The sequence below is a fragment of the Sebastes umbrosus genome, chromosome 3 (genome assembly GCF_015220745.1).
Source record: "Sebastes umbrosus isolate fSebUmb1 chromosome 3, fSebUmb1.pri, whole genome shotgun sequence".
Classification (NCBI taxonomy): domain Eukaryota; kingdom Metazoa; phylum Chordata; class Actinopteri; order Perciformes; family Sebastidae; genus Sebastes; species Sebastes umbrosus.
In genome coordinates, this window is record NC_051271.1 from 23,728,558 (window position 1) to 23,749,277 (window position 20,720).

General features: G+C 38.9%; 2 protein-coding genes across 7 annotated transcripts in view; both read left to right on the top strand.

Annotated features, from left to right (window-relative positions):
- The first annotated feature begins 327 nt into the window (after positions 1 to 327).
- Positions 328 to 2,513, top strand: LOC119484918 (chymotrypsin-like elastase family member 2A). Its single transcript, XM_037764099.1, has 3 exons — positions 328 to 820; positions 1,636 to 1,796; positions 2,316 to 2,513. The coding sequence occupies exons 1-3, from the start codon at positions 559 to 561 to the stop codon at positions 2,511 to 2,513; spliced, it is 621 nt and encodes a 206-aa protein (XP_037620027.1). The 5' UTR covers positions 328 to 558.
- A 2,093-nt stretch (positions 2,514 to 4,606) lies between these two features.
- The window catches only part of fam13a (family with sequence similarity 13 member A), a 67,598-nt gene continuing 51,484 nt past the window's right edge, over positions 4,607 to 20,720 (top strand). For 5 of the 6 annotated variants that reach the window (XM_037765506.1, XM_037765508.1, XM_037765507.1 and 2 more), the window contains exons 1-4: positions 9,957 to 10,320; positions 13,220 to 13,429; positions 15,502 to 15,676; positions 19,047 to 19,194. In XM_037765506.1, coding sequence (XP_037621434.1) covers positions 9,993 to 10,320; positions 13,220 to 13,429; positions 15,502 to 15,676; positions 19,047 to 19,194 — 861 coding nt within the window. In that variant the 5' untranslated portion in view covers positions 9,957 to 9,992. Of the gene's footprint in view, positions 4,843 to 9,956; positions 10,321 to 13,219; positions 13,430 to 15,501; positions 15,677 to 19,046; positions 19,195 to 20,720 lie in introns of those variants that run through there. The other variant, XM_037765510.1, reaches the window with a different exon arrangement.

Below are 20,720 nucleotides of genomic sequence, written 5' to 3' on the forward strand. Positions count from 1 at the left end.
AAGCAGACAGGAGTACCGGCACAGAAGCTAAGCAATGTACTGCTGTGTGGACGCCACGGATCGGATCTGAAAGTCACACAATAACACAAACTAACTAGCTGAATGATGCAGCAGTAGACCAGCAACTCCCGTGTTCTGTGAGGTAAAATTACTGTTTTTGTGAATGGAGTCTGGTGGCTTTGGCTTTATTTCCAAACTTAGCACAGCTAACTTTGATTCAACTGGTGCTACCGTTCACATTATTCATAACCTTATTGATTAGCTTCGATTAGCTTACTTTGGTAACCTACTTCACTACTTTTTGCAACGACTGAGTGGGCGTTTCCATTTGAAAAAAAATTAAACAGAGCGCAGATGGACCCGCCCTTTAAATCAGCCAATATTATTACATAACAACGTGTCAAATGATAAGGTGAAAACAATGCAATAATATACACATATTTTTATTTTTATCTTGCCTACCACCTTGCACAATAGCCAACTGAAAAGAAAAACAAGTTTTCACCTTTAATCTTCCACCTGCTTTCCAGCCCACTGAACAATTCCATATTCTGGCGCATGTGTCTGGGGAAGCACCACATGAACTCCTCCATGGACGTTCCCTCGGCACAGGAATGCTATAAGGTGGACGGTATCATCCGCCATGAGGGGTTCGTGTATGAGCAAGATCGCACTGACATCACCAATGACATAGCCCTGGTGCATTTGGCTAAACCCGTCAATATGACGAGGGAGATCAGCCCCATCTGCCTGCCCAAACCTGGGACTGTGATGCCTGGTGGGACGCCCTGCTTCGTCACCGGCTGGGGAGACGAGAAAGGTAGAAGTGACCATGCGTTTCAGTTTCCTTTAAAAGAACTGTAGTTCAGGAACTTTAATGTAACTGTAGGTATCTTTATCTCTTGTTTAATTTTAATTGAAAATTAATGCTCGTTAGGGGCGGGGGGAAAAAATCGATACAGTATCGCGATATTTTGCATGGCAATATGGAATTGATACACGGACGTCAAGTATCGATCTTTTATATAAAAACTATTAACCTCTTAACAACCTGACTGGTTGTAGCGGGCTCAGTCTTAAAGCTATAATGAAGAAACTAGAAAATCTAAGGAATTGATTGGTACCAACCATGGCATGTTGGTCGGGATAATCTTGTCAGGAAGAATGCTAAATAATGTTCCAAAGTTACGCTGAATTTTGGCAAGGAAAAACTGACATGGACATTGACCTCTGACCTCAAGATATGTGAAATTAAACTGCCTTTTATTAGATAAAACCAATGTTGACAAACTGAATAATTTGCAGTTGAAATAAGGTAACGAATCGCAATATAGCTTACTGCAATACTCAGCATATCGTAAAATGTTTCAAATCGCAGTAAGATAGTCTTTTTATGTTCGAAATAAAGTCTTTCATTCATTCATTCATTCAAGATCGTATCGTGACTGAAGTACTTTGTTAATATCGTATCGTGGGCTTCTGGTGATTCCCACCCCTACTGCTCATTATTCTTTTTTTACTTATCATTTTCTTGTCTTATGCTTACTAGTACAATGTGTACCGATACTACTTGATCAGCTAAATGTGTTCATCATCTACAGCAACAAAAACTTTTACTTTTCCCTTCTACTTCAGGTAACCTGTTCCCCAGAGTGTCAGAAAAGCTGAATCAGGCCGCCCTTCCTGTTATTGACTTCCAGACCTGCAGTAAGCCTGCTTACTGGTGGGACACCCTCAGACCCTCCATGATCTGTGCTGGTTATGGGTCCCCAGATGAGCTCAAGTCAGCCTGCCAGGTGAGAGGACACATTCAGTGGATACACTGGGATTTTCTAGGCGAGGATGGTACTTAGTTGTTGACATTCTTGTCAGGCTTTTCTCACACATGATACAAGTGTCCTGGCCAGTCATGATTGGGTCGTCTTTTATGTAACACCCTGTAAACATCTTTGTTTGTGATCAGTCAGCCTTGATCACAAATGGCTGCCCGGGTTTTTGGGCGTAAATGGACAAAAGAACATTATTGTGTTTGCCATAATGAGCGAACGTGTAAGCAGGAACATGGGAAGATTAGTAGAAAAATACTTCAGTACAGCACTGAAGGCTTTTACAATTTAATAGAGCTTCACAAAACACAACGCTGACATTTGCCTCCCTGAAGAAACTCTGTCACATTTTTGATAAAGATTGACCTTTTACAAATTCCAGGGCACAGAGATGATTTATAGTGAGCTGTCAAAACCAAATGTTCACTAATGCGTCTTCTTACCAGTGTAGTAAATCTTTGGTGATTCCCTCCTCTTGCTCTCCCGTAGGGCGACTCTGGAGGTCCTTTTGCCTGCGTGGCCGCCGGAATGAACACGACCTGGGAGGTGCACGGCGTCGTCAGTTTCGGACCTCAAGGCTGCATCAAAGACAAGAAACCCTCAGTATTCACCCGTGTCTCTGCCTTCAGTGACTGGATCAGCAACAACATCAAGAAGTTTATATATGAAAGTGGCAAAACCCACTAAAGCTCATATCTGGAAATAAAAGATTTTGACAGTTACCTTTGTTAATTTCTGTTTGAAGTCATTGTAGCTTTTTATTTAGGGTTCACCAGAGTGCTGCAGGAATGAGTCCTAAAACCTGTAAATAAGTTAGCATTTTAACACTTCTGGTTCCCTCGTCTCAAAGTCACTGGTTTTTTTTAATGGGTTTTTGGTTAGATGCTTGAAATAAGCTATGAAAACTTGCTAACAAGCGGCTAAATGAGATTACTAAACTTCATCACGCCGACTAGTCCGCCTTTACAGCCTCGTTGTGTATACTCGCGTTCATGTGACCGTGTTGTAGTTCGTTTATAGCCTAACGTTAGCTTTTTACTTCTGGCGATAGCAATTACACTTCAAAAATCATAAAAGTGGTGTTCATTTGTGGAGATTATTTTATGGAACAAAACGTGTTCGCAGAGCTTACTTTCTAAATAAATAAAAAAAATTGAACAAATGGAAAAATCCCATTGGCTTTTTGTAGAGGAAACCAGGCTGATGCTAACTTCCTGGTTGGCCTGATACGGTTAAGCTATAAAGCATCTTCTTGGCCAGTGAGAAAAGTATACATTTTACAGTATACCAGTTGAAGAAACATTGCACCAAACATTTTAAGGAAATAAAGACAAACAATTCTACGATTTTTCTCTAAAGTTAGAGGAAAATGGGCAATACGTTTTACATATACTGTAACTGATGAAACTTCACATTGAATTGTTCTATGATATTCTTTTGCTATGCTTTCCTATAATTCAGATGTTTAAATGTAGATTTTTATGATTGTTATACAGGTTTAAATTATAAAAAAGTGTCTAATTACAATATAACTACAATTTTTAAATTATTGTAAATTGCAAAGAATAATACTCGATGTTGTGAAAATTAGAGCTGCAACAATTTATCGATTAGTTGTCAACTATTAAATTAATCAGCAACTATTTTGATAATCGATTAATCAGTTTGACTCATTTTTTAAGCAAAAAAAGTCAAAATTCCAGCTTATTAAATTGTGAATATTTTCTTGCTTTTTTACTCCTCTATGACAGTAAACTGATTATCTTAGAGTTGTGGACAAAACAAGACATCTGAGGGCGTCATCTTTGGCTTTGGGAAACACTGATCGTCATATTTCACCATTTTATGACATTTTTAATTTTTTAATTAATCGATTATATCAATAAAATAATCAACAGATTAATTGACAATGAGAATAATCATTAGTTGCAGCCTGAATTAAATGTCCACAAGAAACACAACCGGTTCGTGCTATCTTTTGTGTTTATAGAGGCTCTTGGTGGGAACTGTATTTTTCACCTGATTTAGTGTTCAGTAGATGAAGTCGCACTTATAGACAGTAAAGTCACCTTCATTTGTTAGTGTTTCAGCGTCCCCATCCATCAACCACCAACCACACCCGACGCACTCGGCCTACAGCCAATAGTGCTTACAGTTATTATCTGTCTGTGAACCATCCCCCCATTCCTGACTCTAATCTCTCCATCTACCTCCATCTTTTACCTCCGTCCTTCCTCTCCCATTTAAGGACATCATCTTGGGCTTTTGGAAACACAGATCAACATTTTTCACCATTTTCTGACATTTTATAGACCAAACAACGAGAAAATAATCAACAGATTAATCAACTTAGTTGTAGCCCTAGTGTAAATTATGTGATACAATATAAAAGCTGAAAGCTAATTATCCAAGTTAAGAATCTATGGTAAACATTGCAGCCATGTTTCATTATTTAAAATAGAATAAAAATAAAATTATTTTCTGCTACTACAGTTTTGACGTCAGCATGACTTTTTTTCTCTTCAGGCCGATGAACCTCTCAGTGCTCACAAGCTCCCTCCTCTTTTCTTCCCTCATTTGCTGGCAGATGAATCCTGCAGGCACAGATTTAAAGTTTTGGGTTTTGGTTTTAACCCCTTAATCACATGACCAGGCCACTCGGCCAATGGGAGAGCTTGGCTCAGATTTCAGCCTAGGAGGAGAGAGGGGAATAAAGAGGGAGGAAGAGAAAGAGAGACAAGCACTAATCTGTGCTCATGGGTCAGTCTGCCGGTACTGACAGCACTTCTTCACACTCTCTTTTGTATCGTGGATTAGTCTGTGTTGTGTTTCTGGAGTATTTGGATGGCACATTTTCAGGGGAAAGGGATTCCCAACACTGGGAAAAGTCCAAGAGTTTGTCCTGGAACAGAGTGAGGAGAGGAGGAGGGAAGATAGCAGCAGTTTTTCTCTTCATCTTTGCCTCCGCAGGCGTTTCTTCTGTGGAAGAATGGGGGCAGGAGCTCTGACCATCTGTGTGAGTACAAACTACAGAGACTTCCCATTCAACCTGTGATTAAGAGCTGAAGAATGCATAACGGGACCGTGTTGTTCACTGTCAGCCTGCACAGTCTTTTGTGATGGTGTTGAATGTTCTGGTGGCTTTTTTAAAATGTCAAGCAGGGAGGAATCTCTTCAAAACTTAGCTCACTAAATACATGACTTTCACTTGCAGTCTTAACACAGATTCCTTGCCAGCCAGCACTACTTTAAGTCGGCCATCCTTGTACAACAGTATAACAGTACAAGAGAAAAAATAGTGATGAATACACACGGTAAAGCTTCATGTTTCCTGTCCATACCTGTCATTTTTTCCTAGCAATGATTCAGTGCCTCAGTGAGGTCACTTTCCACAACATTCCCTTTAATGGAACTAGTGTTTTTACAAGAAATAAACCTCCTATAACAGTCTACTTGTTGTGTACTTTTTTTAAAACTGCATGTCTCCAGCAGTCTTTGAGTTGAGCAGCTGTTGGTGCTTTTGCTACCAGTTGCTCCAATGGCCACCCATATAGGGGGAGAGGCAGAGTCAAGGGGGAGGGAGAGTGGGGAGGAGGGCACATGCTTGGGCTTGCTATCCTCCTCATGAGCAAGTTTAAAGACGCAGGAAGATGGCCTTGCCTGTTAGCAGTTTATTTGTGTTTAACATCTTTAAAAAAAGACTTGTTTAAACACTTAAACTGCACAAAATATTTCAAAGAAGACACTTTAAATGTCTGAAGCACTTCTCAATGCGAGAAAGCAGACTTTCATTTAACTTCCAGAGTCTCTTTATAGTCCCTTGACAATAGGTTTCCTTGTCACTGTTGGGAGTTGTAGTGTGAAAATGTTTTAAGGATGGGGGAGGGGGGAGGGGATGAGGATTATTAGGCTAATCACAGCGGACTGTCCTGGTGAACAATAGAGGCAAATGGATACCAACAGGAAGTGTTTCCCTTCATTCCTGACTGTTTTGGTTCACACTGGCTCTATATCTGTTTGTATTGCCAAGAGACAACTTAACAAAAACCTTTAAATTGACTGTAAACACGTTTAAATTCTTAATATTAACTACAGTGCTTGAAGCAGGGGGAGTGATAGCTCAGAGGGAGGAGTGTGATGTTTTATATGCTCAGTCTATAGTTACTGTCACACTAAAGTCACGACAAAAGCACAAGTGTGTGTTTGCAAGGGGAACCTGCTCACAGCCAGGGTTTTACATGTGGTCCAACATATCAGCTCAGCTCTGGTGTGAAGGTGGGAACACAGATTACATAAAAATACTGTCTGCAAATTGGTCCCTTCTGATTTAAAATCTTGTTTTCTCAATTGTAATTTACAAACTTGCAGAATGCAAGTTGTTGCATCAATGTTTTGCAAAATATGAGTAAAGAAAAAGTGCCATCTGTCATGTTACTGTAAATCACTGTGCCAGTCATCCAGAAATAATTTATATACTGTATATGTTTTAAGGTTTTCTGGGAGCCCGCTTTGTCTTACCCCAAGAGCATTTTCTACTCTAATATTAAGTTTTCTTACATTGTGTTGTGAATGTTCACAGGATTATTGACCTATTCCTAGCCATAGATATAACCTTTTCTATAGATGTTTTCAAGCGCAATATTTCCCTACTTTGTCATTTTTTAAGTTATCCTATTTATTCTGCATATTGCAGTGAGAATGAAGCACTCTACTTCTGTTCCTGGATATCTAATGTTGAGGCTGTTCATCACATTTTGGTCTTGTTTGGGGTTTGTTGACATCATAGTTAATCATCTTTATATTGTTTTGGATATGTTATTGGTATGAATGGACCTTAAATGTGAAAAGTGCCAACCGGGTATTTACTTGTAACAGATCACTGTCACAAAACTTAAGAGAGTGGGTTTTTTTTAATGGCAAATGTAGGTCTGTGTGTGTGTTGATGGTGATATACATCTGTGTATGCAGACTGATGTGTAATAACTGAGATTAAAACTGTGCAAATATGTAGAAAGAGAGATAACTGGTGGCTCTGTGTACTCAACCGTAAGGCAAAAACGTGTCAGGTGCTCTTGGGAAACAGGGAAAAGTCAGGATAGACATGAAGGCAATCCAGGCACTTCAAAATATTAAAACAAGTGGCAAATGAGGAAGGAAATGCATTCAGCTTTTGTTGAAAGCCTTGAGGAAGACCTAGAGTGGTCGAAACATGTTGGCTTTTTTAATGATTTAGCCAAGACAGATTTAGGGGACATCTGTTCAGTCAGACCTAGCTCAGACCGGCTTAACTCTTAAACACCTGCATGAGCAGTAGTAGTAGTAGTAGTAGTAGTAGTAGTACTGGAGCCAGTTAGCAACCCTTCACCCACTGCTCCTTAAACTGTGCTGTGGCCTATAAACATTAGGGCTACTGCATGATTATGACCAAAATGATGATCACGATTATTTTGATCAATATTGAGATCTATACTAGATTTATACTGACTACTAACATCCTCTCACACCTGAAGACTTAGCCATCTATTATTATTATTAAAATGCAGTATGTCAGTGCCGTTTAGCCCATTAAGTAGTGCTACTTCTCAGGCAACCGTCCAAGCATGAAGCAGTCAGAATCAAAATTCAGGTGTACTTAATTACCATTTCACATTCATCAGGAAGGTGTGATTAGCATATTCCTATGCACCTGTCAGAAAGGAGTGGATGACTGAGCACCATTAACACATTGTCTGCACACACGCTTGTCAGATGCATGTCGTATTAACGCTGCCATAGCGTCTGCCGTGGAAGAGATCTTCTCTCCTTAGCCATAGGGTTTTTAATCAGCTGATCTGAGTGTGGCACATGCTTGTATCCATTCTGTCTAAACAATTGGCCACATGGGAAATACATTCAGTGGAGCTTCCTTCATCACTCACTTCTACCTTCTCAACACGGTTAAGCTGTGTCACTGTGTACCTCACTGTCAAAACCATAGCCGGGGCCTCTCATGTCACTGTGTGGGTCAGTTCACCCATTTGAAGCATGCAGTGAACTCTGGAACGAAACTAATGTCACATGGTGTAGTCGTAGCTATGGATACAAGAGTAAAACTGTGTTGCTCTGAGGTGCAGGAAGTCTTTTCCTCCTCGCCCAGCGTCCGAATCCTGCGACTGGTTCGTGTGTCTTAACTTTCTTACTCATATAGACTAAACAGTATAGTTAAATCAGTAACTCAGTATTGTTGGCGGCGGCGCATTAACTGGAGATTGTGTGTGTGCACTCAGTGTTTACACTCAGAGAAAGACAATAATAGTGTGTGTTGTACAGTCTGTGCATCTATAGAGACACCATGTGGCACTGTTTGCCTTGATACGTTATCAGATAAGACATACTTAACAGCTGGTGAATTAACACACTAAATACAGACTTAGACTCTGGTTTACAAGGTTTGTCCACTGAGGGGAATGGGCTCAGATGGACAATTAGAGCACAGCAGTGCATTTACTCAACTACTGTACTTAAGTATAATTGTTTACATGGAGATCTATTTGTGGGGGTTGGGAGAGGGGTATTTGTATTTCTCTATTTGTTTATTTATTTTTTTGGGGGGTGGGGGGGGGGATTAGTAATAATATAAAATATTTTTTTTTATTTAATTTATTTATTTATTATTATGATATTTTATCACATTGTTAATGTTATTATTATCATAATTATTATTATTATCATTATTATTATTCAATTAATGTTTTGTTTTTAATTATGTAAATTCATTTTTTGTTGTTAATAATTTCCAATGCATATCTTTCAAGCCAATTAGATTTAAAAAATTACAATTTTGAGATATACCTGTACGTTACTTTAGTATTTATTTACATTTTCTCCACCACATTTAAAGGTCCAGTGTGTAGGATCTGGCGGTATTTAGTGGTGATTGCAACCAACTGAAGCCTCTCCAAGCCAAGCGTGTTGGAGAGCTACGGTGGCCGACGTGAAAATGCGACTAGAACTCTCAAGAGCTAGTTGTTGTAAGAGTAGCGTAGGTCATTTGGAACAGAGCCAGTGTGTAGTGTGTGTGTGTACGTAGTAAGTGAGTGGTGAAGCAAGAGTGAGAGAGCTGCAGCAACAGCAGCGAGTAACGTTATCGACTAGCAGAAAAAGTTAACAGTGTTTAGTTTGTCCGTTCTGGGCTACTGTAGAAACATGGCTCATTCTGAGCTAACGAAAACACAACAATTCTTATTTTCAGATGATTAAACACTAAAGAAAACCTACTTATTAATATTATATTCCATTTCTGAAAATAGATCCCCCTAATTGTTACACACTGGTCCTTTAAGAGGGAAATAATATTTTTTTACTCTACTACATTTAATGTGACCGCTATAGTTATTAGTTAATTTGCAGATTACATTTTTACATACAAAAATACATAATTAGTTTGTAAAATATCATGTATGATCTATGTTAAACTACCTAAAATTAAATTAAGTGTTGAAATGCAGCTCCACCTCAATCAGCTGCGACATTGATACATACTTACACAATAATGCATCAATAATAACAATCCAATTAAGTAATAATAATATGATAAATATTTGTTAACATGCACAGGTGTCATTTTCTGCATGCAAGTAGTAGGCATACTATCATACTTTCACTTAAGTAAAGGATCTGAATACTTCTTCCACCACTGGACATGCACACACACACGCACATCACTAGATTAAAAGGAGTTTCTGTTCAAAGAGCCAACTCTTGTACGCTTCCCTCTCAGTTCATACAGAAGAGCTCAATAGACTCCTGAGAGGCACACAGTGGTTTCTCAGAAAACCTTTCAAGTAAAACCTTTTTATCTGCCAAATATAAGAATTTGGAGTAATCATCCTTCCAGCTCTCAACACACTCAGCACACTATCCATTCAAATTAATATTCATGGTTAAGACAGCTGGCCATCACCTCACCTGAACAAATATGTATATTTGTACAGGTGTGTGTGTCACTCTGACAATGCCTTTAGCCAAAGGTGTTGCGTGGTAACCTGATATTTGTCGTAGCAACACATGCGTGGCCGGCCCACCCCTTTCCTCCCAGCACACTCTGTCCTCTAAGTGACAGTATGACAGTGCATGTATGGACTCCACAGAGACGCCACCACCATCCCCACACACACCTTTTGGTCTATGGAGCAGAGTGAGCATCCCTCCTCCAGGACAGGTGTCTCCGTGGCATCTAACCCGATGCCGGCTCCATCGTTGCCCTCTGTGCCCATAGTGTCAGTGGCTGACTGCTGCTCTCTGCTCTTCTTCCTGCAGCACAACAAGACAGCGGTGCAGGTTAAAGAAGACATGAAGAAGATGGTCCAGATACCCATGCTGCGACCCAGGACAGTCACAGCCAAGTACACCAAGCTGTTTGGAGTGTCCCTGTTTGAGCTGCAGGAGAAGGGCCTGGTGGAGGATGGTGTGCCTCTGGTGATGCGGAGGATGGTGGAGCATCTCCGCAAGCATGGTGAGGAAAAACACAGCAGAATAGAGCAAAAAAAAGAATTGTAATGCTGGATCATCTGCTTGAAGATGTAATCAAATTGGCTTATTTTGTTTTTGATGAGGGCATATTTAGTGCACCATTCTGAATTTCACAGATATGAAAAATAATATTAGTATATATGAAAAAAATATAAGTTTGAGAAGTAGTAACGACAACCTAGGTTCAGCCAAATAAGATAATATATTAAGAATCTATAATTTTTAAACCTTGAACAGATCTCACAAGTACCCTGATAAGAATAGAACGGATAGGTTATATTACCATTTGTATTTTTGTACTAATGTGTGATTTGGTCTAAGTAGTTTCAGTTATGCAATAATCAGAGATATCACCCATTCCACCGAAACACAAACACAGAAAACGGAGTAGTCAAACAAAATACAAAGTGGTTTTCTTAGAAAGCTCGAGGGGGGCAATGCAAGGCAATTTTAAAGAGAAACAGAAAAAAGACAATATAATACTAACGAAAACATGCAATACTTATAAGTACAATATTATTAATCCTAACAAGATAATCCATGTCATCAATGTGCTTTCAGCCCAGATGATAACAATATATGTAATGTATTGTCTTTTATCTGGACCCTATGTCTATAATAGATTGATTGATTGATTGATTGAATAACTTTAACAAAGATCTATGCAGACTTGATGCTCAGTATGATGGGATTACATTGGTGAACGGTGTCAGAAATACATCCAAAAATGTAAAATTGCCTAGCCAATCATGTAAGGTATACATAATTTATATTTAAAAAGCTAAAACACACTGGATTGGTACCTGGTGTTGACCTACTTTATCTTTATTCTGTAGTTTTTCTCTTTGACCACTAGATGTCAGTACAAGGATGTGGAGACTAAAGCTACAGGCCTTTTATTATATATTTGACTCTATCTGCCGGAGATAAACACTATGACAATGTAAATGAATCTATAATAAAATAATGATAAAGTACCTTCCCATAAAAAGAAGCTCTCTGGGCTCTGCAGAGCTGGTTTTGTGTTGAGTACTCAGTCCCTGATGTTTCTGCCTCCGCCCCAATACCAGGGAGATCAGTGTAATTATTGTGTTTGTGGTGCTCAGAGCACCGAAACATTATTTTATTTTTTAAATAAATAAAGTACATACATTTTCAGGAACTGTCCCTTTAGCTCTTGATCAGCCTCAGAGCACACTGTCAGATGTTTTCAGAGGAACTATTTCTTCGGCTGAAAGTAGTTCCAAATAACGGTTAACAACGTCTGCGGATTCATTTTCAGCCGTTAATTGCTTTAAACAATAACGGACATCTCATATTGAAACCCATATAAACGGTTATATAGTAAAACATGAACTAATGAAGCCTAATCTAAATCTAGATACCACCAGATACTTCTTATAATTTGAGTGAACCTACCTTTTAAGAGATAATATCTAACATTAACTAGTTATGGAGACAAACTCATCTCTCAACGGCCAATGACGTCATTAGCTAGCTAGCATGTAGCTAGCTAACATGTAGCTAAACTGCCCTGCTAACTGGAATGTGAGTTACTAATATGCAGCTCACCAGAGGTAAGGATACCTAACGATGTTTAGTATTATCTTTCCCAAACGCTTCCACTCTTCTTTCCCAGAGAGATGTTGCCACTAGCTAGTTAGCATGTCTTCTGTTGCCAAAGAGTGTAGAAGCAAAGAAACGAAACTCCGGTGTTTTTGGACAATAGCCTCTGCCGACATTTTTAACGGGGAAACACTTATAATATTTATTTTAATTTTATTGTTCAACACGTCATTTCGGTAGAAAATGACAATAGAATAAATATATTTTTGTTTTACTTTTGTGAGGCGACACACATCAGCTAAAACCACAATATTACTCTATATTTCACCTGCTTGGCAGTAATGTTAGCTGACCGGACGAAGGTCTCTCCATGAATCACTGCTGATACTAGTGTTGGCTTTTCTTGCCTCAGCCTCCTGACCGCGGCCGGAGGGAACAGGGAAGACACCCGGTCGGAGATGATAAAGTTTCTTGAGCCGGAGCCCCGTCACTTCACAAGACAAGGGAAACCTCTGTTGGTCTGGAGGAGCTGCAGCATTTATTTCTGCACAAACGTCCACTGTACATTTACTAGATATTCTCAGAGCGACAAAGTCTTCTGCAGTGTGCGCTCATGAATGTGAAGTGGAGCGAGCTGAGTGAAGGCAGGCAGGCAGAGGAGCAGAGTACAGCAGAGACTCCGGCACTGGAGAGCAAAGTTACGGTCTCCCCCGCATCCTCCGACCGCGGCCAACACTGTTTTGCAAGAAGGGCTTCACTAGATATAACTTTGGGGTTTTGGTGCTTCCGTGTAGTTTGTGTTGGAGTCTGAGTCTGAACAGCGTAGCCACAGGCGAGCGCGCGTGGGACACCGACCTGGATTGATTTATACATGTAAGAAGTTACAACCAGTCCCTTTAACGTTACAGAATTGTCGAAGATTTATACATGATTTCGCCATTTAGTGGGGATAAAAAAAGAAACTTTGACCTCATGATGGTGCTAGAGGAAACATTGGTGCTACTGTACATGAAAGATCAAGAGGTCAGGAAATAACTACAAATCATTCTCTGGAGAAAAATGATATTCATATAAGATCAAATGTAATGGAAATTTTGCCAGTTGTTTTGATAGTTGCTCGGGCCAACATCAAAATCCTAAAACCAATAGCAGGACAAAAATGAATCAGCCAAAGACTGATAGTAAAATTGTTTTAGCCCTCTGTGGAAAACATGATAATAAGACAAATTTGAGGGGGGCTGCTTATTTAATTTCACCCCTAGTTAGCTCTCTTATTATAGATGACAGTTCATAATGTTTCTCTGATTTTCCTCCAGCCTTGCATCAGGAGGGTCTGTTCAGAGTGAACGGGAATGTGCGTGCTGTGGAGACCCTGAAACAGCGGCTGGAGAGTGGAGAGGATGTGGACCTTCTCTCTGAATCTGATTTGAGTACGGTGGCCAGCTTGCTCAAGCGGTACCTCAGGGACCTGCCAGTGGGTCTGGTAGGCTCAACAGTCCAACAGGCGCTGATCCAGCTCCATCAAGGTAACAGAAAGTAGTTTCTCTAGACTTATCCTACCAGCTCAAGTAGATCACTTTACATTTTTAAACCATCATATGATCCCTTTTCTGAACAACTTCCCAAATCCACAATGTGATATTTATATCCTCACAAGTATAGTGAATATGTGGATGATGTAAGCAAAGCTATTTTTAAGCGCTGAAATGTACTATTAGCACCGCAGTCAGCTGCACCAGAGGGCATATAATGGCAGTGTGTGTGTGTGTGTGTGTGGGGGGGGGGGTGTGTATGAGAGAAAGAGAGGGAGTCTATGTGACTAGAAGAGTGATGGACCTCATATTTTTGGCAATAATCTTGGAGGTCATGAAAGGTAAAGTGAATGATTTGGCAGGTGTAGTGTGTCTGTGCTCACTCTGCTCCCCTCCATCACTGGGTTTAATCTGTTTAATGGGAGGAGAGTGCACATTTTGGCAGCAGTATTTGCTTTTCCCTTACAGACCCCATAAATATCAGACTATTTTTCAGGGCCTGCGGCCAAACACTGCATTAAATAACCGCTCTTTGTTGTAGGACTTGGCCATAACTACTGAGTAAAATGAGTTTGCTGTACTTTGTAAAATTTGTTTGGCCTCCTTGCCAGTATTTGTCAAACTTAAAAACATCAAAGGTGTATGATGAATGGATGGATAGGCAGATGAAGTTGCAGATTGATTAGCTGTATGATAAACTATGCGCCTCAATTAAGTCAACAATGTCTGCACATCTCAATAAGGACAGTAAGACTTAAGTGAGACTTCAATTTATCCAGTTAAAAATCAAACACACCCATTTCCTGGTTACAGTGTGTTAAATGTTAAGATTTTTACATTTCACAATTGAATGTTTTAATGTTGATATATTTTTTTTCTCTCGATTTTGACTGTACTTAGTTCTTAATAATTCATTTTAAATCAGTGACTCCTTATTGTCCCCCATTGCTCTCTGCATTACCAGTACAAAATCATGGTTGATACAGAACGGTTTTGATATTGATGAGGTCATATTTTGCTATGTATTTGTTTTGATTTGAAAATCATTAAATTGTTATAGAAAAAGTAAAATAAATAACATTGGTGCTACCTTTTATTTTCAGTGTAATCTAACAAAAACATTCAAACAAAAGTGTTCAGTTTCTCACCTTAAATTCAATTAATTCTGCTGGTCTCTATGTCCACGCACATCGTATGTCATTCTCTGCAGTGATTTTTGGTCCTGTGACTGTCTGGCTTTATGTTGGTGTGTCTTTTGATGTGCATCCTCTTTGTTTAAGTGGCCACTACATGCATGTAATTGCTTGTAAGTGGGTTTTTCCATCCACTGTGTGTGTGTGTGTCTAATGTACTAACCTTCAAAAACCCACACATGTATTTACTTTACACACTTGTGCACACTGCACACACATACACACACAATCAGACCCAGCTAGAGTAGTTGTGATCGCTCTAAGCCATTATTCTCCCCATCACGCTCTACTTACTCAGACAGACGTACACACATTCCCGCCTTCATATATACATGCACACACTCACGTAGGCCCACGCACGTTTGCGTCACTCATTCATTCGGGATCAGAAGCCATATCCGTTTATCCAACTCTGACCCAATTATGTGTGCGCAGTAATAGCATCAACATACTTTCAGGCTCTTTGCTCTAATACTCACATAGTTACCACAACTACAGATTAGATATTACAGAGAGCAGGTGGACGGAGCTATCGCTGCCTCCTGGAGACCGGCCGTAAAACTATTTACTAAACTTAACTTGACCATGTTTCACTAAAAGTCTATTTACATTTTCCTGCTCCAAAGTAAATCCAGTTGGTTGTGTCACTCAGCATTTCATTCTTGGTCATCTGACTGTGGGCGAAAAGACTTGACCAATGTTGAGTTATGGCTGCTTCAAGTACTGGAGCATTTATCAACTTTCCTACTAAAATGTTTTAGTCAGAAGTTTCAGTTTTTCTGAACGGGAAACACCAGTAACTGTAAAAAAAAAAATGAAAATAGCAGGATCCCAACCTTTGACCTGTTCTGATGTCTTGTTGTGTGTTCATAGAGTGCGGTGATGTCTCTTGGTCAGATATGAGAAACCTGCTCCTGCAGCTTCCAGACGTCCACCACAGTCTCCTCCGCTACCTCTGCCACTTCCTCACCCTTGTCGAGTGCAACCACAAAGAAAACCGTATGACTGCCCTCAATCTCGCCACCGTGTTTGGACCCAGTGTATTCCAGTGAGTTGAACGTTTTTTTAAAGATATACATCAAAATAAACACCCATAGACCAATTTCACCATCACCCCAGCATTCAATTTTTGCTTTGTATCCTTCATATACATATAATGTATAACAAGACAATGTTAAGTACTTACATGTATTGACAACAGTTTTGTTAAAGCTTTCAACCTGCATTTATAGATATTTTTTTGTCCTTTAGGGGGCACCGCAGCAAGCTCAAACACAACATTGACATATTATTAATGATATGATAAGTTGATATGGTAAAAGTGTTAGCAAATAGTTGCCTATAAACACATCCAGCAGATACGGAGCAACATTAGCATTCATTTAGAGTTGTGTTTCTACCCACCTGATGAATTTAAGTCCAAAATAGAGTGCTCCAGGATTACGTATTTTTGTAGGCCAACCAGGAAGTTAGCATCGCCCTGGTTCCCTCCACAAAAAGCCAATGGGATTTTTCCATTGGGTTTTGGATTATTACAGAAAATAAGCTCTACGGCAAACGCACTTTTATAATACTTACACGTTTTGTTCAGCAAGATAATCTCCACAAATGAACACCATTTTTATGATTTTTGAAGTGTGAATGCAAACGCTAGAAGTAAAAAGCTAATGTTAGGCTATAAACGAACTACACCACGGTCACATGAATGTGAGTATACACAATGAGACTGTAAAGCCTGACGAGTCGGCTCAATGATGTATAGTAGTCTCATTTAGCTGTTTTTTTTTAGACATATAAAAGCTTCAAAATCCACAAGTATTTATTTATGTCGAAGAACAAAACGTTAAATCTTTAAAGCTTGTGTTTACCACAGACCTTATTTCAGGCATCTAACTAAAAACCCATTCAAAAAACCCATTGACTTCCAGATGAGGGAACCGGAAATGCTAAATTGCTAACTAATTTTCGTGTTTTAGGACTCTATTCACTATTGTTTTAGCTCTGTTTTGATCTCCACCAACTTGTGCGGGAAGTATCTGGCTCATTAGCTGCTAAATGTTCCACTATGTTCACCAGCTCGTTGCTAACTTTGTCTGTCTGCCATTTGGTGCTGAGCATGTGGAGTACAGTCAGTTTATCATAGAAAATATCATATCATAGAATATCTTATCTTATCATAGAAAACGGCTGCCTGCTGCTGTTGGAAATGAGGTTGATAAGGATGATCCAAAGCAGCAAAGTAGCAAGCCGAAAAAAAGCAATAAGCTGTAAGAGATGTATAGAATGGTTACAGTAAAAACAGAAAGAAATCTAACTTATTACATTGAGTATAGTCATTTTAAAATGCTTAAGATATACCAGTAAGTGTAAGTGCCTTATACTTGCATCAGTATCATACTCACAACCCAATTTCCAATTGGGTTGGGGGGTTAAATTAATGCCTCAGTCTTACATTAGTTTTAATTATTAACACTCAAAGGCAAACTAAACGTATTCATCCACATCTGCAGTCCTGTTTACAGGCCTACTTTAGTGTGGTCATATCCTTGAAGAACATAACTGACATTCCTGAAGGTTTTGGCAAGTTTGGTGTTTTGACTGTGACCTTTAGCATCCATGTTTGTTGCAGTCTTTAAATAACAGAGTCAAAGACAACTTTGCTGTGTCTGGAAAAAAACAGGCATGCAGGCGGTCCTGATAGCTAAAGCTGAGGGATTCAATCATCTTTCCTACCTATTTCTGTTTAGTGAGTCAGATATTAAACATCGGTTTCATATGTCAGCGCCGTAGGATGGGTAGAATGATTACACTCTCAAAACATGCAGTACATATTGAGTTTACCCCACAGACACTGCAGCTGTTTTTGTAAAATGTGTCAATAATTGAAGACCAAAAAAGCTTTTTAAACATTTTTATTTGAAGCAGAATAAATGTCTTGATCTGTACTTTATTGGGGGAGCATCTATGTAGGTCAATCAAGAAACAGGCCAATGTAAAAACACAAGTGAAAGTATAAACATAAAAGAGTACATAATGAGAACATGGCTGCTGTAAATGCTCTCTGTCCTGGCCTTTTTTTAATCTGTCAAAATATTTGTCCAGCAGGTGGTGCTGTAGCTTATTTAGTGAAGATAAAATCATGACGTGTAAATGTCTGCTAGTGATACTTACATGGTATTACATTGCTCATAAATGTCCCATTAATACGCTTTTTTACATTTTTCATCAGATGTTTGACATTATATTAATCAAAGGTCACGCTGTAGGTTAAAGCACACTGATTAAGTCTAGTGAACAGTTTCAAAGTAAATGTTATATATAAGAAACTGTTCCATTGTGTCATGTATTTGATTGTTACTACAATGTTCATAAATAAATGATGCATCAGTGGTTTCATATGCCTCCATGCAGCTGCTAAACTAAGTACCTCTGTTCTCACTGGTCTATTTATGCTGGACTTACTGGACAGTGAGTTTCAAACCATGCTGGTACATTTCGGCCTACAGAGTTCAGGCCAGGAAACCCTCCATGGTAAAAAGATCAAGCCTTACTGTAAGGAATAGAGAAGAAGATGAAACTGTACTGGATATTTTTTCATGCTGTACAAGCTGTTCTCTTCATCAGAGGCTCTACTTGTGTGTGTATTGAAGTTATATAATTAGGCCTAGTGTACATCTCAACCAGCTGTTCAGTAGCATCAGACATCATATTCACTAGGGCGGCTGAATTCTTCTTTGGGTGCTTTCACAAGCCAATATGTTGTCCATTTGAATCGAACTCTGGTCCAGTTCAACCCCTGGTGCAGTTCGTTTGGGCAGTTGTGAACACAGTAATCGTACTCTGGTGCCAACCAAAACAACCGATCCGACTTGGACTTCTGCATAAGTCTGATGTTTTCTTGACATCTGGGCTGAAAAGAATATACAGAATTTGCTAAATAAAGTCCACAAAAATAGTGACATTTATAAAGTCATTCCAGATAAACTGGAAGAGAAGGGATTCGTGCGCACGGTAGATCAGTGCCGAGTCAAAGAGAAAAAACCTCAATCTTTCAAAGTCTCTGATTCCCTGTATAGAAGTGGTAGCTCTAGAGATGGAAAAGATAAATGTGAAACTGAACCAGACTAAATAGAAAATGAACTAAAACTATCAGTTTCACTCTGATTCTGACTAGCAAAACAAACTATGGCTTTTGAAAGCGCCCTTTGTTAATCAAGTCGACTAACTGATGACTAATTTTTTATTTCAGTATCAAAATCATTGTTGAATTAGTTGAATGCTGCAAAGTGAAAGAAAGAAACAAACAAATTAATTAACAAAGTCTCAACTTTATTTTTCACTGCTACTGTCATGTTTAAAGAATTTGATGAAATCTCATCAGTTTGCTTTTTTTTTCGTCTCTTCTCCCTCTTTTCCAGCGTGGGTCTTGGTTTCGAAGCGATGAAGGACCAAAATATCTGTAACAAGATCATGGTCAAGCTCATCCAGAACTACAGCAATATATTTGAGTCGGCCAGAGACGGAAAAGGCTGCACAGAAGAGCTGTCAAACCGTATTATTGTCAAGGTGTTGTATACTCATAGGAGCACCAGATGCCAATGTTTATATGAAATAGATCTGTGTCGGTGGTCAGTACAATGTAGTGCAGCTGGTAAGACAACCAACTGTGAGTCACATGTTGTGCCCTACACTTTAAACAGTATGAGCTCCTCTCTGGACTGTGACCTCACCCTCTGCCCATCCACTTGGAGGAGTGATAGTTTATAGTTACAAGTTAAAATAATATCAAGTTAAAATTGATTTAACTATTGATCTTATATCTCAGCCTTGCAGGAGCGACTCCTCCACAGGTGGCTGTTTTGAGTCTCTGGTTGTTGATTTATATTTGCTGCTTCGATGGCTGATGTCTTTATTGATTAGCTAGTTTATCTGGTCTGCTGGTTTTCCTGGCGGCATCCTGCTGCTGCAAGAAACAGCACAGCAGCAAACCATCCATTATAAAGTCATTTAAGTCATATGATCTCAGACTCTGGTTGAGAATGTTACATTTCTTAAAATACATTAAGAATTGTGCGAATAGATTCAGATCAATATTTATTTTCAATATAGTTTCACTGTTTTTTTAGTCAAATATATATAAATGTAGAGCTTTTTTAAGCAAAATTAAATTAAACCAAAATTTTAAATAATATTTAGATTTTTTGACCTTTTTGTTTGTATTTATAATATTTTTCACAAGCTAAGAAAAAAAGCTTTGTTTTCAAGCATTTTTCAGATAATCCAATGGGATTTTTAAATGGCTTATTTAGCATCAAAAGTAGGAGCACTTAAATTTATCTGAAAAGTTCAAAATCCCCAAACTGTTTTTTTATTCATTTATTTATTCATTCATGTTTCTATTATTTCCTCAAGTAGTCAAACTGGAATATACTGGAGAAAAAAAAATACTATCTTTAGCCTATAAAATATCCACCAATGTAGAATGAATGGTCCTAAAACCCCCATAATCCCTTGAGAAATTATCGTCATCATTATGATATTATTATTATGACGTCAGTGTCTTTGATGGTATTTACAGACTTGTAAAAATGTCAAACTCTTGCGTATGTTTTGTGAACCTCGTGAACATAAAGGAAACAAGCAACGTCAACACAGAAAGGGCAGAGAATCAAAGCTCTTAGCTTTATGCTGTGACGACGCTAACAGAGACACACTGACCATTTTAGTGAGTGTGACATATTTGATATCTTCACAATAAACTGAAGTTTGGACCAGTCCAGTGAAGAAGGTGAAATGAGAAGAATATTTACTGCTGCAACAGCTACAGTATCTTTTCAACTATCCTATCACAAGCAAAACCAGTCTATAGCAAACGTCTGACTGTTGATTGATGACTGTGTTATTGGCATGAAACATGACATGGGCCATTGGATGCCGGTGGGATTTAGCTCCCCGTGACTTTGACCTCTCATCTCTTTGCTCAGGGTACCTCTCCTCCCATTTTTAACATCATCAAACATAGTGTCTGGTTCCCATGTGACACTATGCTTATCATGCAAAATAAAACTGCTGAAGATGTTAATAATTAAGAA

Excerpts from the sequence above, each read along its gene's own strand:
- LOC119484918 (XM_037764099.1), top strand. The coding sequence starts at position 559 with ATGTGTCTGGGGAAGCACCACATGAACTCCTCCATGGACGTTCCCTCG. Across the intron at positions 821-1,635 it reads CGGCTGGGGAGACGAGAAAG|GTAACCTGTTCCCCAGAGTG; the intron begins GTAGAAGTGACC and ends CTTCTACTTCAG. Across the intron at positions 1,797-2,315 it reads AGCTCAAGTCAGCCTGCCAG|GGCGACTCTGGAGGTCCTTT; the intron begins GTGAGAGGACAC and ends GCTCTCCCGTAG.